This window comes from Carcharodon carcharias, unplaced genomic scaffold, assembly GCF_017639515.1.
Source record: "Carcharodon carcharias isolate sCarCar2 unplaced genomic scaffold, sCarCar2.pri U03, whole genome shotgun sequence".
NCBI lineage: Eukaryota > Metazoa > Chordata > Chondrichthyes > Lamniformes > Lamnidae > Carcharodon > Carcharodon carcharias.
This window is the reverse complement of record NW_024470890.1, coordinates 481,104-494,293: the sequence shown is the minus strand read 5'-3', so window position 1 is coordinate 494,293 and position 13,190 is coordinate 481,104. Positions and strand designations below refer to the sequence as shown.

The 13,190-nt window shown below is 48.2% G+C and overlaps 1 protein-coding gene across 1 annotated transcript; it reads left to right on the top strand.

The window, feature by feature from the left end:
- The first annotated feature begins 1,936 nt into the window (after positions 1-1,936).
- On the top strand, positions 1,937-10,656 carry LOC121275115 (tyrosinase-like). The gene is made up of 2 exons (XM_041182530.1): positions 1,937-2,746; positions 10,468-10,656. Exons 1-2 carry the CDS (start codon positions 1,937-1,939, stop codon positions 10,654-10,656), a joined length of 999 nt encoding a protein of 332 aa, XP_041038464.1.
- The last annotated feature ends 2,534 nt before the right edge of the window (positions 10,657-13,190 follow it).

The window sequence follows — 13,190 nt, the reverse complement described above, 5'->3', positions numbered from 1 at the left end:
CTTCATTGCAAGAGGATTTGAGTACAGGAATAAAGATGTTTGCTGTGAATGTATAGAAAGTGTAACCAATTAAAATAACCCATTTTGTAAGCTGATATCCCCTTCTCCCGTTCGGAGGTCTACTCTGGGTATCAACAACTCATTTTAGTTTGCGCACAACACGTTTATTTGGCACTCAAACAAAAATCTTCTTACACTCAATAAGACGTATACTCTCATGTCCACATGTGCAAGGTTGCCTGGGTTTGTCTGAGTGTCGGAAGGGAAGGAGAGATCAGTTCTCTCCTTCCAGTCTCCAAGTAGTTGATCAGGCTACTCCGTCCTGAGCTAGCGAGCTATCATTTTGGGGCACAGCTTCTTATACCCCGCTCGGCGCTCGCTACCCTCATGATCGGCTCCGGATAGGTAGAACATGTCTTCTCGAGGCTCAGCGATTGGCCAGTTGTCTCCTGGCAGCCTCATCAAGTTTTTGATCATTTTACAGAGAGTTCGCTCTCTGTTCTCCAGCCCTGACACAATTAACGAGACCATAGTCTCATCTCCGCCAACTTCTTGGTTTCCAAGCAACCAGCCCGTACAAATTTGGTCACAAATTTAACAATAACTTTAACCTTATCAATTTGATATTTCATCTTACCGACTGCACCATCTTGCACGTTTTCGTCCGTTCACTTCCTTTAACAATAGCACAGTTACACCACATTAATCACGTCAGAGGCTTGGAACCAAGGTATCCAGACCTGAGGAGTTAAAGATCACTTAAACTTCAGTTACTGCAAACAAACTTCTTGCTGGTCCTTAAAAGTTAATAGGATCAGTTGAACGCCACATTACAGATTCAGCATGTTCCACTCCCCCCTCCCCTCTTCTTCCAACACTTGTTTCTCTATCTCAGTCGTTATTTATGTACATCGCTTCCCCCTTCACCAGGTGTCAAACCGTTCATGGGGACAATGGGAGAAGGTGCCGGGGGGGGGGGCGATTGCTTAAAAGCCTTGGTGAGATCGCACTTGGAGTATTGTGTTTTGGTCTCCCTAACAAAGGAAGGAGATACTTACCATAGAGGGAGTGCAGTGAAGGTTCACCAGACTGATCCCTGGGATGGCGGCATTGTCCTATGAGGAGAGACTGAGGAGACTGGGCCTGTATTCACTAGAGTTTCAAAGAATGAGAGGCGATCTTATTGAAAGATACCAAATTCTTACAAGGCTGGACAGGATAGATGCAGGAATGATGTATCCCCTGGCTGGGGGGTCTAGAACCAGGGATCACAGTCTCACGATAAGGGGCAGGCCATTTCGGACTGACTTGAGGAGGAATGTCTTCACTCAGAGGGTTGTGAATGTTTGGAATTCTCTACCCCAGAGGGCTGTGGAGGCTCAGTCATTGAGTATGAGACTGAGATTGATAGATTTCCACAGATGAAAGATATCAAGCAGTATAGGGATAGGGTAAGAAAATGGCGTGAGGGAGAAGATCAGCCATGATCTAATTAAATGGCGGAGTGGGTTCAAGGGGCCAAATGGCCGACTCCTGCTCCTGTCTCCTATGTTCCTATGTCTGTATTTGCCTGTGTGTGAGAGAGTGTGTGTGTGCCTCTGGCGTGTAACTGTGTCTCTGTCTGCATTCGCCATCGAATTCCCCCTCAGACTCTCTCTTTGGTTGACCTCTAACCTGCTGTTCTGCTTATCCTCACAGGGGCGAGGTACACGTCAGTCAACCAGCTGAGTACTGGGTAACGGTGCAACGGAGGCCAGAGCGGGGGGGTCGTCCGCAGGATCAGATTCTACAGCAGCCGGGCAGGACCTGACAGCCGGATGCGGAGCTGGGAGGAATTGTCGATCGTCAGCGCCACCGGAGTCTCATTAGTTTGAGCATCGCAGGAACCCATCACTGCCAATAAGGAGCCATGTGGGAGTCAGTCTGGTTGCAAACAATGTCCAAACCTTGTGCCTGCTGCTGCCAGCTACTGCTGGTATTGGCCGTCTTGGCAAGCACCCAGGGGCAGGTCCCTCGCACTTGCGCCAGTGATTGGCACATAGCAAATGGCATGTGCTGCCCACACTGGTGGGGCGACGGCTCACCCTGTGGGAGTGCCTCAGGCCGGGGTTACTGCCAGGAGCTGGCACTGCCGTCACCCTGGTCAGGTGGGCAGGTGGGTGAGGGGCGCGCCACCGATTTCTGCCTAGGCTGGCCGTCCTACTCCTTCAGCTGGCTGTGCGCGTGCCAACGGGGATGTGGCGGTGTGGACTGTGGGGAGTGTGCCCCCGGCCGGGTGGGCTCACAATGCCAGCGGCGGCGCCTGGTGGAGAGGCGGGATCTGCGGCAGATGTCAGTGTCTGAGCGGGACCTCTTCCTGGACCGCCTCCTGCTGGCCAAGCGCACAGTCAGCTCCCGATACGTCATCTATACAAGCTCCAGTCCTGAGCCCGGCTCGCCGCTCCATGTCCGTGATGCCAGCCTCGACGACATCTTGGCCTGGGCACACTATCTCTGTGCCAAGCCCCAGGGGGATGGCCAGCTGAGTAGCTACGCCCACCGGGGACCTGCCTTCCCCTGTTGGCACCGTGTCTACCTCCTGTCCTTTGAGAGGGAGATGAGAAACCTGACTGGAGAGCAGGATTTCTACCTCCCATACTGGGCCTGGGCAGGACAGCAGAGCTGTGACATCTGCATTGACCATATCTTCGGTTCCAATGATGCACAAGGGGTCCTCAGTCAGACCTCCTGCTTCTGCAGCTGGCTGGTAAGATCAATTCACTGTTCATGTCGGCTTTAACACCTCTCTCCCCAATCAATCTCCAACTCCTCTAAGATACCACCCACAATCCCTGTCCCTCTCTCTCTCCCTCTGTCCATGTCTCTCTCTCCTGCTGTCTCTCTATTTCTCTTTCTCACTCTACCTCCGTCTTTCTCACTGACTCTCTCTTTCCCTCTCTCTGTTTCTCTCTCTTACTGTCTCTGCCTGTCTCTTTCACTGACTCTCTTTTCCTCTCTCTATCTCTATTTCTCGCTCTCACTGTCTCTGCCTCTGAATCTCTCTCTGTTTCTCGCTCTCTCTCTGTCTCTCAGGCTTGCTATCTCTCTCTGCCTCTCTTTCTCAGTGTCACACTGTCTCTCACTCTCTTGCCCCATCCCCATCTACCACTACTCTCCTCCGTCTGGCTGAACTTGTTCTCTCACTAAACAATTTCTCCTTTAACTCCTCTCACTTCCTCCAAATAAAAGGTGTGGCTATGGGTACCCGCATGGGCCCCAGCTATGCCTGTCTCTTTATGGGGTATGTGGAACATTCCTTGTTGCAGTCCTACTCCGGCCCCCTCCCACAACTCTTTCTCCGGTACATCGATGATTACTTCGGTGCTGCTTCATGCTCTCGTCGGGACCTGGAAAAATTTATTAATTTTGCTTCCAATCTCCACCCCTCCATCATTTTCACATGGTCCATCTCTGACACTTCCCTTCCCTTCCTTGACCTCGCTGTCTCAATCTCTGGTGATAGACTGTCCACCAATATCCATTACAAGCCTACCGACTCCCACAGCTGTCTTGACTACAGCTCCTCACACGCCGCTTCCCGTAAGAACTTGATCCCATTCTCTCAGTTTCTTTGCCTCTGTCACATCTGTTCTGATGATGCTACCTTGAAAAACAGTTCCTCTGACATGTCCTCCTTCTTCCTTAACTGAGGTTTTCCACCCACGGTCGTTGACAGGGCCCTCAACCGTGTCTGGCCCATCTCCCGTGCATCCGCCCTCACGCCTTCTCCTCCCTTCCAGAAACATGATAGGGTCTCCCTTGTCCTCACTTATCACCCCACCAGCCTCCGCATTCAAAGGATCATCCTCCGCCAGTTCCGCCAACTCCAGCATGATGCTACCACCAAACACATCTTCCCTTCCCCCCCCCGGCAGCATTCCATAGGGATCATTCCCTCTGGGACGCCCCTGGTCCACTCCTCCATCACAACCTACACCTCATCTCCCTCCCACGGCACCTTCCCATGCAACTGCAGAAGGTGCAATACCTACCCCTTTACTTCCCCTCTCCTCACCATCCAAGGGCCCAAACACTCCTTTCAAGTGAAGCAGGCTTCACTTGCACTTCCCTCAATTTAGTCTACTGCATTCACTGCTCCCAATGCGGTCTCCTCTACATTGGAGAGACCAAACACAGACTGGATGACTGCTTTGCAGAACACCTTTGGTCTGTCCGCAAGAATGACCCAGACCTCCCTGTCCCCTGCCATTTCAACACTCCACCCTGCTCTCATGCCCACATGTCTGTCCTTGGCCTGCTGCATTGTTCCAGTGAAGCTCAACGCAAACTGGAGGAACAGCACCTCATCTTCCGACTAGGCACTTTATAGTCTTCCAGGCTTAATATTGAGTTCAACAATTTCAGATGATGAACTCTCTCCTCCATCCCCACCCCTTTTCCAATCCCCCTCTTTCCAATAATTCACAATTTAAAAAAAATATATACATTTGTCTTTTCCCACCTATTTTTAAATTTATTTCGATCTATTGTTTTATCTCCACCTTTTAGCCCACTTCGATCCCTTCCCCCCACCCCAACCCCACCAGGGCCATCTGCCACTAGCTTGTCCTACCTGCTATCCTTAATGTCCCTATTAGCACATTCCATAGATAATATCACCACCGTCAACACCCCTTTTGTCTATGACATTTTTGGCAATCTCTTCTTTGCCTCCACCAATCACTGCCCCTCTATCCAGCTCTACCTGTCCCAGCCCCCTCAACCAGCTGATATTTCACCTCATTTCTCTATTTCCTTAGTTCTGTTGTAGGGTCATTCAGACCTGAAACGTTAACTGAGTTCCTCTCCGCAGATGCTGTCAGACCTGCTGAGTTTTTCCAGGTATTTTTCTTTTTGTCAATCTCTGTCTCGGACTCTCATAGTGTCATTTGTGGCTCAGAATACACATTCAAATCCCACCACAGCAGCTGGTGGAAGTTCAATTCAATCAATAAATCTGGAGTTGAAAGCTAGTGCCAGGAATGGTGACCATGAAACTATCATCAATTGTTGAAAAAACCCATCTGGTTCACTAATGTCCTTTAGGAAAGGAAATCTGCCATTCTTACCCGGTCTGGCCAGCACGTGACTCCAGACACACCTTTTTGTGGTTGACTCTTAACTGCCCTCTGAAATGGCCGAGCAGAGCCATTCAGTTCAAGGGCAATTAGAGATGGGTAACAAATGCTGGCCTTGTGGACAATGCTCACAAGCCATGAAAAAAAAAGTAGACCATTCAGCCCATCAAGTCCATGCTGGCCCTCTGGACAGCAATCCAGTCAGTCCCAGACCCCCATTTATCCCTGTATCCCCTCAAGTGCTCATCCATTTTCCTTTTGACATCATTCATCGTCTCCACTTCCACCACTGCGTGGGGTTCCAGAACATCACCTCTCGCTGTGTTAAAACACTTCTTGCCCACATTCCTTCTGCATCTCTTGCCTGAAATGAAAACTCTGTGTTCCCCAGTCCTTGTACGATCAGCTAATGGGACAGCCACCATGTCTAGCTTAATAAACCCTGTCATCACCTCGTTCACTTCTAACAAATCTCCCATCAAACTCCTATGATTCAAGGAGATCAATCGCAGCATTTCCCATTGAAACTTATGACTAAAATCTCCCATCCCCAGAAGCATCATGGTAAAACTTTTCTCTCTCTCTTTCATTACCTCTGTCACTGATTCTCCCTCCTTCCCTTGTTCTCTCACTACTGCTGCCACTGATTCTCTTTCTCTGTGTCTCTCTCTTTCACTTCCTGTCACTGATTCTCTCCTTCTCTCATGACCTGTGCCACGAAGTCTCTTCCTCTCTCAATGCCTCAGTCACTGGTTCTCTCTCACTGCCTGTCACACATTTTCTATACCTGTTTCTGATTGCCTCTGTCACTGATTCTCTCTCTCACTGCCTCTGTCACTGATTCTCTCTCTCTCTCACTACCTCTGTCACTGATTCTCTCTCTCCCACTACCTCTGTCACTAATTCTCTCTCTCTCTCTCTCTCACTACCTCTGACACTGATTCTCTCTCTCTCACTCACTGCCTCTGTCACTGATTCTCTCTCACTCACTGCCTCTGTCACTGATTCTCTCTCTCTCTCACTACCTCTGACACTGATTCTCTCTCTCTCACTCACTGCCTCTGTCACTGATTCTCTCTCACTCACTGCCTCTGTCACTGATTCTCTCTCACTCACTGCCTCTGTCACTGATTCTCTCTCTCACTCACTGCCTCTGACACTGATTCTCTCTCTCTCTCTCACTGCCTCTGTCACAGATTCTCTCTCTCTCACTGCCTTTGTTACTGATTCTCTCTCACTCACTGCCTCTGTCACTGATTCTCTCTCTCTCACTGCCTCTGTCACTGATTCTCTCTCTCACTCACTGCCTCTGACACTGATTCTCTCTCTCTCACTGCCTCTGTCACTGATTCTCTCTCTCTCACTGCCTCTGTCACTGATTCTCTCTCTCACTCACTGCCTCTGACACTGATTCTCTCTCTCACTCACTGCCTCTGACACTGATTCTCTCTCTCTCACTGCCTCTGTCACTGATTCTCTCTTTCTCACTATGTCTGTCACTGATTCTCTCTTTCTCTCACTACCTCTGTCACTGATTCTCTCTCTCTGCCTCTGACACTGATTCTCTCTCTCTCACTACCTCTGTCACTGATTCTCTCTCTCTCTCTCTCTGCCTCTGTCACTAATTCTCTCTCTCTCTCACTACCTCTGACACTGATTCTCTCTCTCACTCACTGCCTCTGTCACTAATTCTCTCTCTCTCACTGCCTCTGTCACTGATTCTCTCTCTCTCTCTCACTATCTCTGACACTGATTCTCTCTCTCTCACTGCCTCTGTCACTGATTCTCTCTTTCTCTCACTACCTCTGACACTGATTCTCTCTCTCACTCACTGCCTCTGTCACTGATTCTCTCTCTCTCTCTCTCTCTGCCTCTGACACTGATTCTCTCTCACTCACTACCTGTCACTGATTCCCTCTCTCTCACTGCCTCTGTCACTGATTCCCTCTCTCTCTCTCACTGCCTCTGTCACTGATTCTCTCTCTCTCTCACTGACTCTTTCACTGATTCTCTCTCACTCACTACCTCTGTCACTGATTCCCTCTCTCTCTCTCTCACTGCCTCTGTCACCGATTCCCTCTCTCTCACTCACTGCCTCTGTCACTGATTCTCTCTCTCTCACTGACTCTTTCACTGATTCTCTCTCACTCACTACCTCTGTCACTGATTCCCTCTCTCTCTCTCACTGCCTCTGTCACTGATTCCCTCTCTCTCTCTCACTGCCTCTGTCACTGATTCTCTCTCTCTCTCTCACTGACTCTTTCACTGATTCTCTCTCACTCACTGCCTCTGTCACTGATTCTCTCTCTCTCACTGACTCTTTCACTGATTCTCTCTCACTCACTACCTCTGACACTGATTCTCTCTCACTCACTACCTCTGACACTGATTCTCTCTCTCACTCACTGCCTCTGACACTGATTCTCTCTCTCTCTCTCTCTCTCTGCCTCTGTCACTGATTCTCTCTCTCTGCCTCTGACACTGATTCTCTCTCTCTCTCTCTCTCTCTCTGCCTCTGACACTGATTCTCTCTCTCTCTCTGCCTCTGTCACTGATTCTCTCTCTCCCACTGCCTCAATCACTGATTCTCTCTCTCTCACTGCCACTGTCACTAATTCTCTCTTTCTCACTACCTCTGACACTGATTCTCTCACTCACTGCCACTGTCACTGATTCTCTCTCTCTCTCACTGCCTCTGTCACTGATTCTGTCTCTCTCTCTCTCTCTCTGCCTCTGTCACTGATTCTCTCTCTCTCTCTGCCTCTGTCACTGATTCCCTGTCTCTCTCTCACTGCCTCACTCACTGATTCTCTCTCTCTCTCACTGCCTCTGTCACTGATTCTCTCTCTCTCTCTCTCATTGCCTGAGTCACTGATTCTCTCTGAAGTGTGTCCATGTATGTGTGTATGTGTGTGTGTGTGTGTGTGTGTGTGTATCTATGTATGTGTGTGTGTGTATCTATGTGTGTGTGTGTGGTATATGAGCTGTAGCTCGAACAGAGGCCCGAACAATCCCCATCCACCACTACTCTCCTCCGTCTGGCTGAACTTGTTCTCACACTGAACAATTTCTCCTTCAACTCCTCTCACTTCCTCCAAATAAAAGGTGTGGCTATGGGTACCCGCTTGGGCCCCAGCTATGCCTGTCTCTTTATGGGGTATGTGGAACATTCCTTGTTGCAGTCCTACTCTGGCCCCCTTCCACAACTCTTTCTCCGGTCCATCGATGATTACTTCGGTGCTGCTTCATGCTCTCGTCAGGACTTGGAAAAATTTATTAATTTTGCTTCCAATCTCCACCCCTCCATCATTTTCACATGGTCCATCTCTGACACTTCCCTTCCCTTCCTTGACCTCTCTGTCTCAATCTCTGGTGATAGACTGTCCACCAATATCCATTACAAACCCACCGACTCCCACAGCTATCTCGACTACAGCTCCTCACACCCCGCTTCCTGTAAGGACTCCATCCCATTCTCTCAGTTCCTTCGCCTCCGTTGCATCTGTTCCGATGATGCTACATTCAAAAACAGTTCCTCTGACATGTCCTCCTTCTTCCTTAACCGAGGTTTTCCACCTACGGTCGTTGACAGGGCCCTCAACCGTGTCCGGCCCATCTCTCGCGCATCCGCCCTCACGCCTTCTCCTCCCTCCCAGAAACATGATAGGGTCCCCCTTGTCCTCACTTATCACCCCACCAGCCTCCGCATTCAAAGGATCATCCTCCGCCAGTTCCGCCAACTCCAGCATGATGCCACCACCAAACACATCTTCCCTTCACCCCCCTTATCGGCATTCCGTAGGGATCGCTCCCTCCGGGACACCCTGGTCCACTCCTCCATCACCCCCTACTCCTCAACCCCCTCCTATGGCACAACCCCATGCCCACGCAAAAGATGCAACACCTGCCCCTTCACTTCCTCTCTCCTCACCGTCCAAGGACCCAAACACTCCTTTCAAGTGAAGCAGCATTTCACTTGCATTTCCCCCAACTTAGTCTACTGCATTCGTTGCTCCCAATGTGGTCTCCTCTACATTGGAGAGACCAAACGTAAACTGGGCGACCGCTTTGCAGAACACCTGCGGTCTGTCTGCAAGAATGACCCAAACCTCCCTGTCGCTTGCCATTTTAACACTCCACCCTGCTCTCTTGCCCACATGTCTGTCCTTGGCTTGCTGCATTGTTCCAGTGAAGCCCAACGCAAACTGGAGGAACAACACCGCATCTTCCGACTAGGGACTTTACAGCCTTCCGGACTGAATGTTGAATTCAACAACTTTAGGTCGTGAGCTCCCTCCCCCATCCCCACCCCCTTTCTGTTTCCCCCTTCTTTTTTTTCCCAATAAATTATAAAGATTTTCCTTTTCCCACCTATTTCCATTATATAAAAAATAACCCCACTAGAGCTATACCTTGAGTGCCCTACCATCCATTCTTAATTAGCACATTCGTTTAGATAATATCACCAACTTTAACTTTAACACCTATGTGTTCTATTGTACTATTGTCGTTGACATCTTTTGATGATCTGCTTCTATCACTGCTTGTTTGTCCCTACAACCACACCCGCCCCCCCCCCCACCTCTCTGTCTCTCTATCTCTCCGCCCCCCACACACACACCTTAAACCAGCTTATATTTCAGCTCTTTCCTGGACTCGAACGCAAGTTCTGTCGAAGGGTCATGAGGACTCGAAACGTCAACTCTTTTCTTCTCCGCCGATGCTGCCAGACCTACTGAGTTTTTCCAGGTAATTCTGTTTTTGTTTTGGATTTCCAGCATCCGCAGTTTTTTTGTTTTTATAAAGTACCCGGACAGTTTGACTGCAGTGTTGCACAATTACTGCTTTCCCATCACATCCCACTACCTTGCCAGGTCCTTTCCACTCTTTCTAGCCTTCCCTTTAATAACATACCGTGTCTCCCTGTCTAAACGGTATTCCTGATGTTTTATGCAGTGCCATAGGGCTCGCCAAATTTTCTCCGAAACCTCAAGTTTTAATGAAAGCTTTTCTGCCTGCATGCAAAGTGTTCAGGTAAGCAGGAGATGTGGAGCTAATGCTTCTAGATCAGAGGGAGGGTGCATCTGACAACACTAAAGGCAAATTGGGAAGCACTGTTCTACCCCATTGCCACTGATTCCAACCCCTGTTACCTCCACCGACCAACCAGCACAGCCACTCATTCAGGGTTCACCCAGACCACGCCTTGTAGCCCTTCTTGCAAACATTCAGGGCCAAATGCAAGTGTCAGTTGTTGCCCTTGTCTGCCTCATTTTTTTATTGCATTCAGCAATCACAATTTTACACCCCAGTCAAGTAAAACACATGCTCCCAGCCTCACTGTTCCCAGGTTCTCTCCCCTGCTCAAGGCCCCGATGAAGCTTTTGCATTGTCCCATTGGTGTCACCAGCCTTTCCGACTACAATTCCCATTCTGCATGTACAAAACCAAAGTCGGCAGCCACAATTTCAGAAATGAGAACATCGAGTTCCACACTGACATCCAGACGTTGGCACAATCCAAGAAAAGGGGCAACTAGACAGTGGAATGGGCCTAATCCTCTCTACCTTGACCAGGGCCCTAAAGGCCAGCTGCAGAGGTCAGACACTATACCACATCCCTGGATCCAGCCTGGGGATTTGTTGGCACAGTTTCACCCGAGTCAGTGAATTGGCCAAGTCCCCCAATCGGGACGTATCACATTACACGGTACATTAAGCACCCAAGGCATCACATCCCCTGTGTCCACAGTTCTTGAAAGAGTCAGGAGTTCTTTCTCATTGTTGTGAATTGTGGTGGCCTAAGAATTAACCATGGTAATTACAGAAAACTGCAGTCTTTGTGTGAACATAGCTCATCAACAGCCTTAGCTTTGTTGGCCAGCATGAGTCCTCTCCAAATGGTAATGTGTGCATAATTTAATTGATCTTGCAGCTTAACTGACTGAATTGGGGTTGTGGGGGGTTTTGAGGGGTCTAAATTGAAAGAAGCTTACCTTTAAGGACCAGGGTTTTGGCACCATTGATGATGAGTCACAGATCTAGCATCCACCTTAAGTGTGTGTGTTGCTGTTGTCCCTGGCGATAACCACATTGAGCCATTGATCGTCACCCAAGACCTTTTCAGAGTTCTGCTTGATAAGGTTTAGCCCATTTCCAGGTCAAACACATTGTGGATGTATCTGCAGAAGGACACGGATTCACCAAGTTTTAAACAAATCCTGGAGTCAGGACTGGTGAGCAAAGGATATCAACAAACACAAATTAAATAAAGGAATTTGTATATATTGTAAATTGCAATTATACATTAGAATTGCAATAAAAATATTACACTGCTTAGCAAAAAATATGTGACATAATTAATATCAAAATGAGAAAATAGAAAATTGAGAAGTTGTGCATTTCTCACAGATTCATTGTTTAATTTTAATTTAACTTTGAAAATGTTAACCAGACCCTCGATGATTATTTCATATTCTTTCCTTTTCAAAGAGAAGCACTCTTGAATTGCTTGATGCCTGGGAAGGCAGGGTTGTTGTATGAGGGAGAGGTTGGGCCGACTCGGTCTGTATTGACTGGAGTTTAGAAGAATGAGAGGGGATCTTATTGAAACATATAAAATTCTGACAGGGATGGACAGACTGAATGCAGGGATGATCTTTCCTCTAGCTGGCTGGGGGGGGTCTAGAACAAGAGGTCACAATCTCAGGATACAGGGTAGGCTATTTAGGGCTGAGATGAGGAGAAACGTCTTCACTCAGATGGTGGTAAAGCTGTGGAATTCTCTCGCTAGAGTCACTGATTATACTTAAGAAGGAAATAGATAGATTTCTAAACTCTAAAGGCATCAAGGGATTATGGGGAGAGAGCAGGAATACGGCATTGAGATAGAGGATCAGCCATGATCAAACTGAATGGCAGAGCAGCCTCAAAGGGCCGAATGACCCACTTCTGCTTCTGTTTTCTATCTTTCCCCTCTCAAAAGCATTGACTATCTTTGTAGGATACAAGGTTCCATGGGTAGCTTTCATTCTCTAATGCCTTGTCCCGTTATCTCTTCATGTATGAACTTTAAGAGTGTGGATTTGCAAAGGAAGAACTGGCCTTTGTATGTTGCCTCTAGATGTCGCAAAGCACCTTCAGAGCCACTTAAGGCAAAGTCACTGCTGTGATGAAGGTAGCCGGGGCTCGAATCGACATGAAAGCTCTGAATCGGTCATGTTGAAAGGTAGTGAATGGGATGAAGATGTACAAGATAGCAACTGGAATAGCAAAGATTAATAACAGCACTATTCCACAGTAAAACGTCACACTTAGAGCAGGGGGATCTCTGCACAAACAGTTAGCAGGTCAGAGCTGAGGTCAGGGAGTCACTTTGCAGAAAGAATGCATGTAGAAAAATGTGGGCTCGTGGAGGCAGAAATCCCAGAATGGTTGAAGAAGCAGTTCGAAGCTATGATGCAAGACTGAAGCAAATGAAATAAATGGCCTGTCAGATCTTTACCAATCTTTGTGATATTTATCATTAAAATAATCTCTTGTTCTAGCTCACTGTTTGGCACAAGAAAAGCCAGAGAAACTGAACCCGCAGCCAAGGCCATTCACTAAAAGTCAACAAGCCAATAATTATCTTTTTGGAGGGGTGGGGGGGGGGATTAGCCGTGACCCTATGATCTAATTAGTTAAATAAGCACTTTTTAAGATTTGTTATAAAGGCTGTTGTGACAAGACAAATACTACTTTAAGGAGTAGTTTCTACATTCTGATTTAAACCACCATTCACTCTCAGCTGACTGGCTGGGTACTTGCTTTGAAACTCAGGTGTTTTACACTACAGCCCTGTGATTTCCCTTTACATTTACACTGCTCCTAATCTCCATGAGTCACTGACCAACAGCAGATGTGGCGAATCCAGTGAGAGCTCAAACAAAACGACCCAAACAAGTTTCCCATACCCTTTACCTAGTCCCACAGCAATGAAGTCATTGCCGTCGCCATTGTTGAACAAGATGAATCGATCGGCAGAAGTGGTCTTAAACTGGAAGAAGAGGAGCACGGACGTGCTTGCCTGCAG

Coding starts and splice junctions, on each gene's coding strand:
- LOC121275115 (XM_041182530.1), top strand. CDS start 1,937: ATGTCCAAACCTTGTGCCTGCTGCTGCCAGCTACTGCTGGTATTGGCC. Junction 2,747..10,467: donor CCTGCTTCTGCAGCTGGCTG/GTAAGATCAATT, acceptor CACTGTTCCCAG/GTTCTCTCCCCTGCTCAAGG.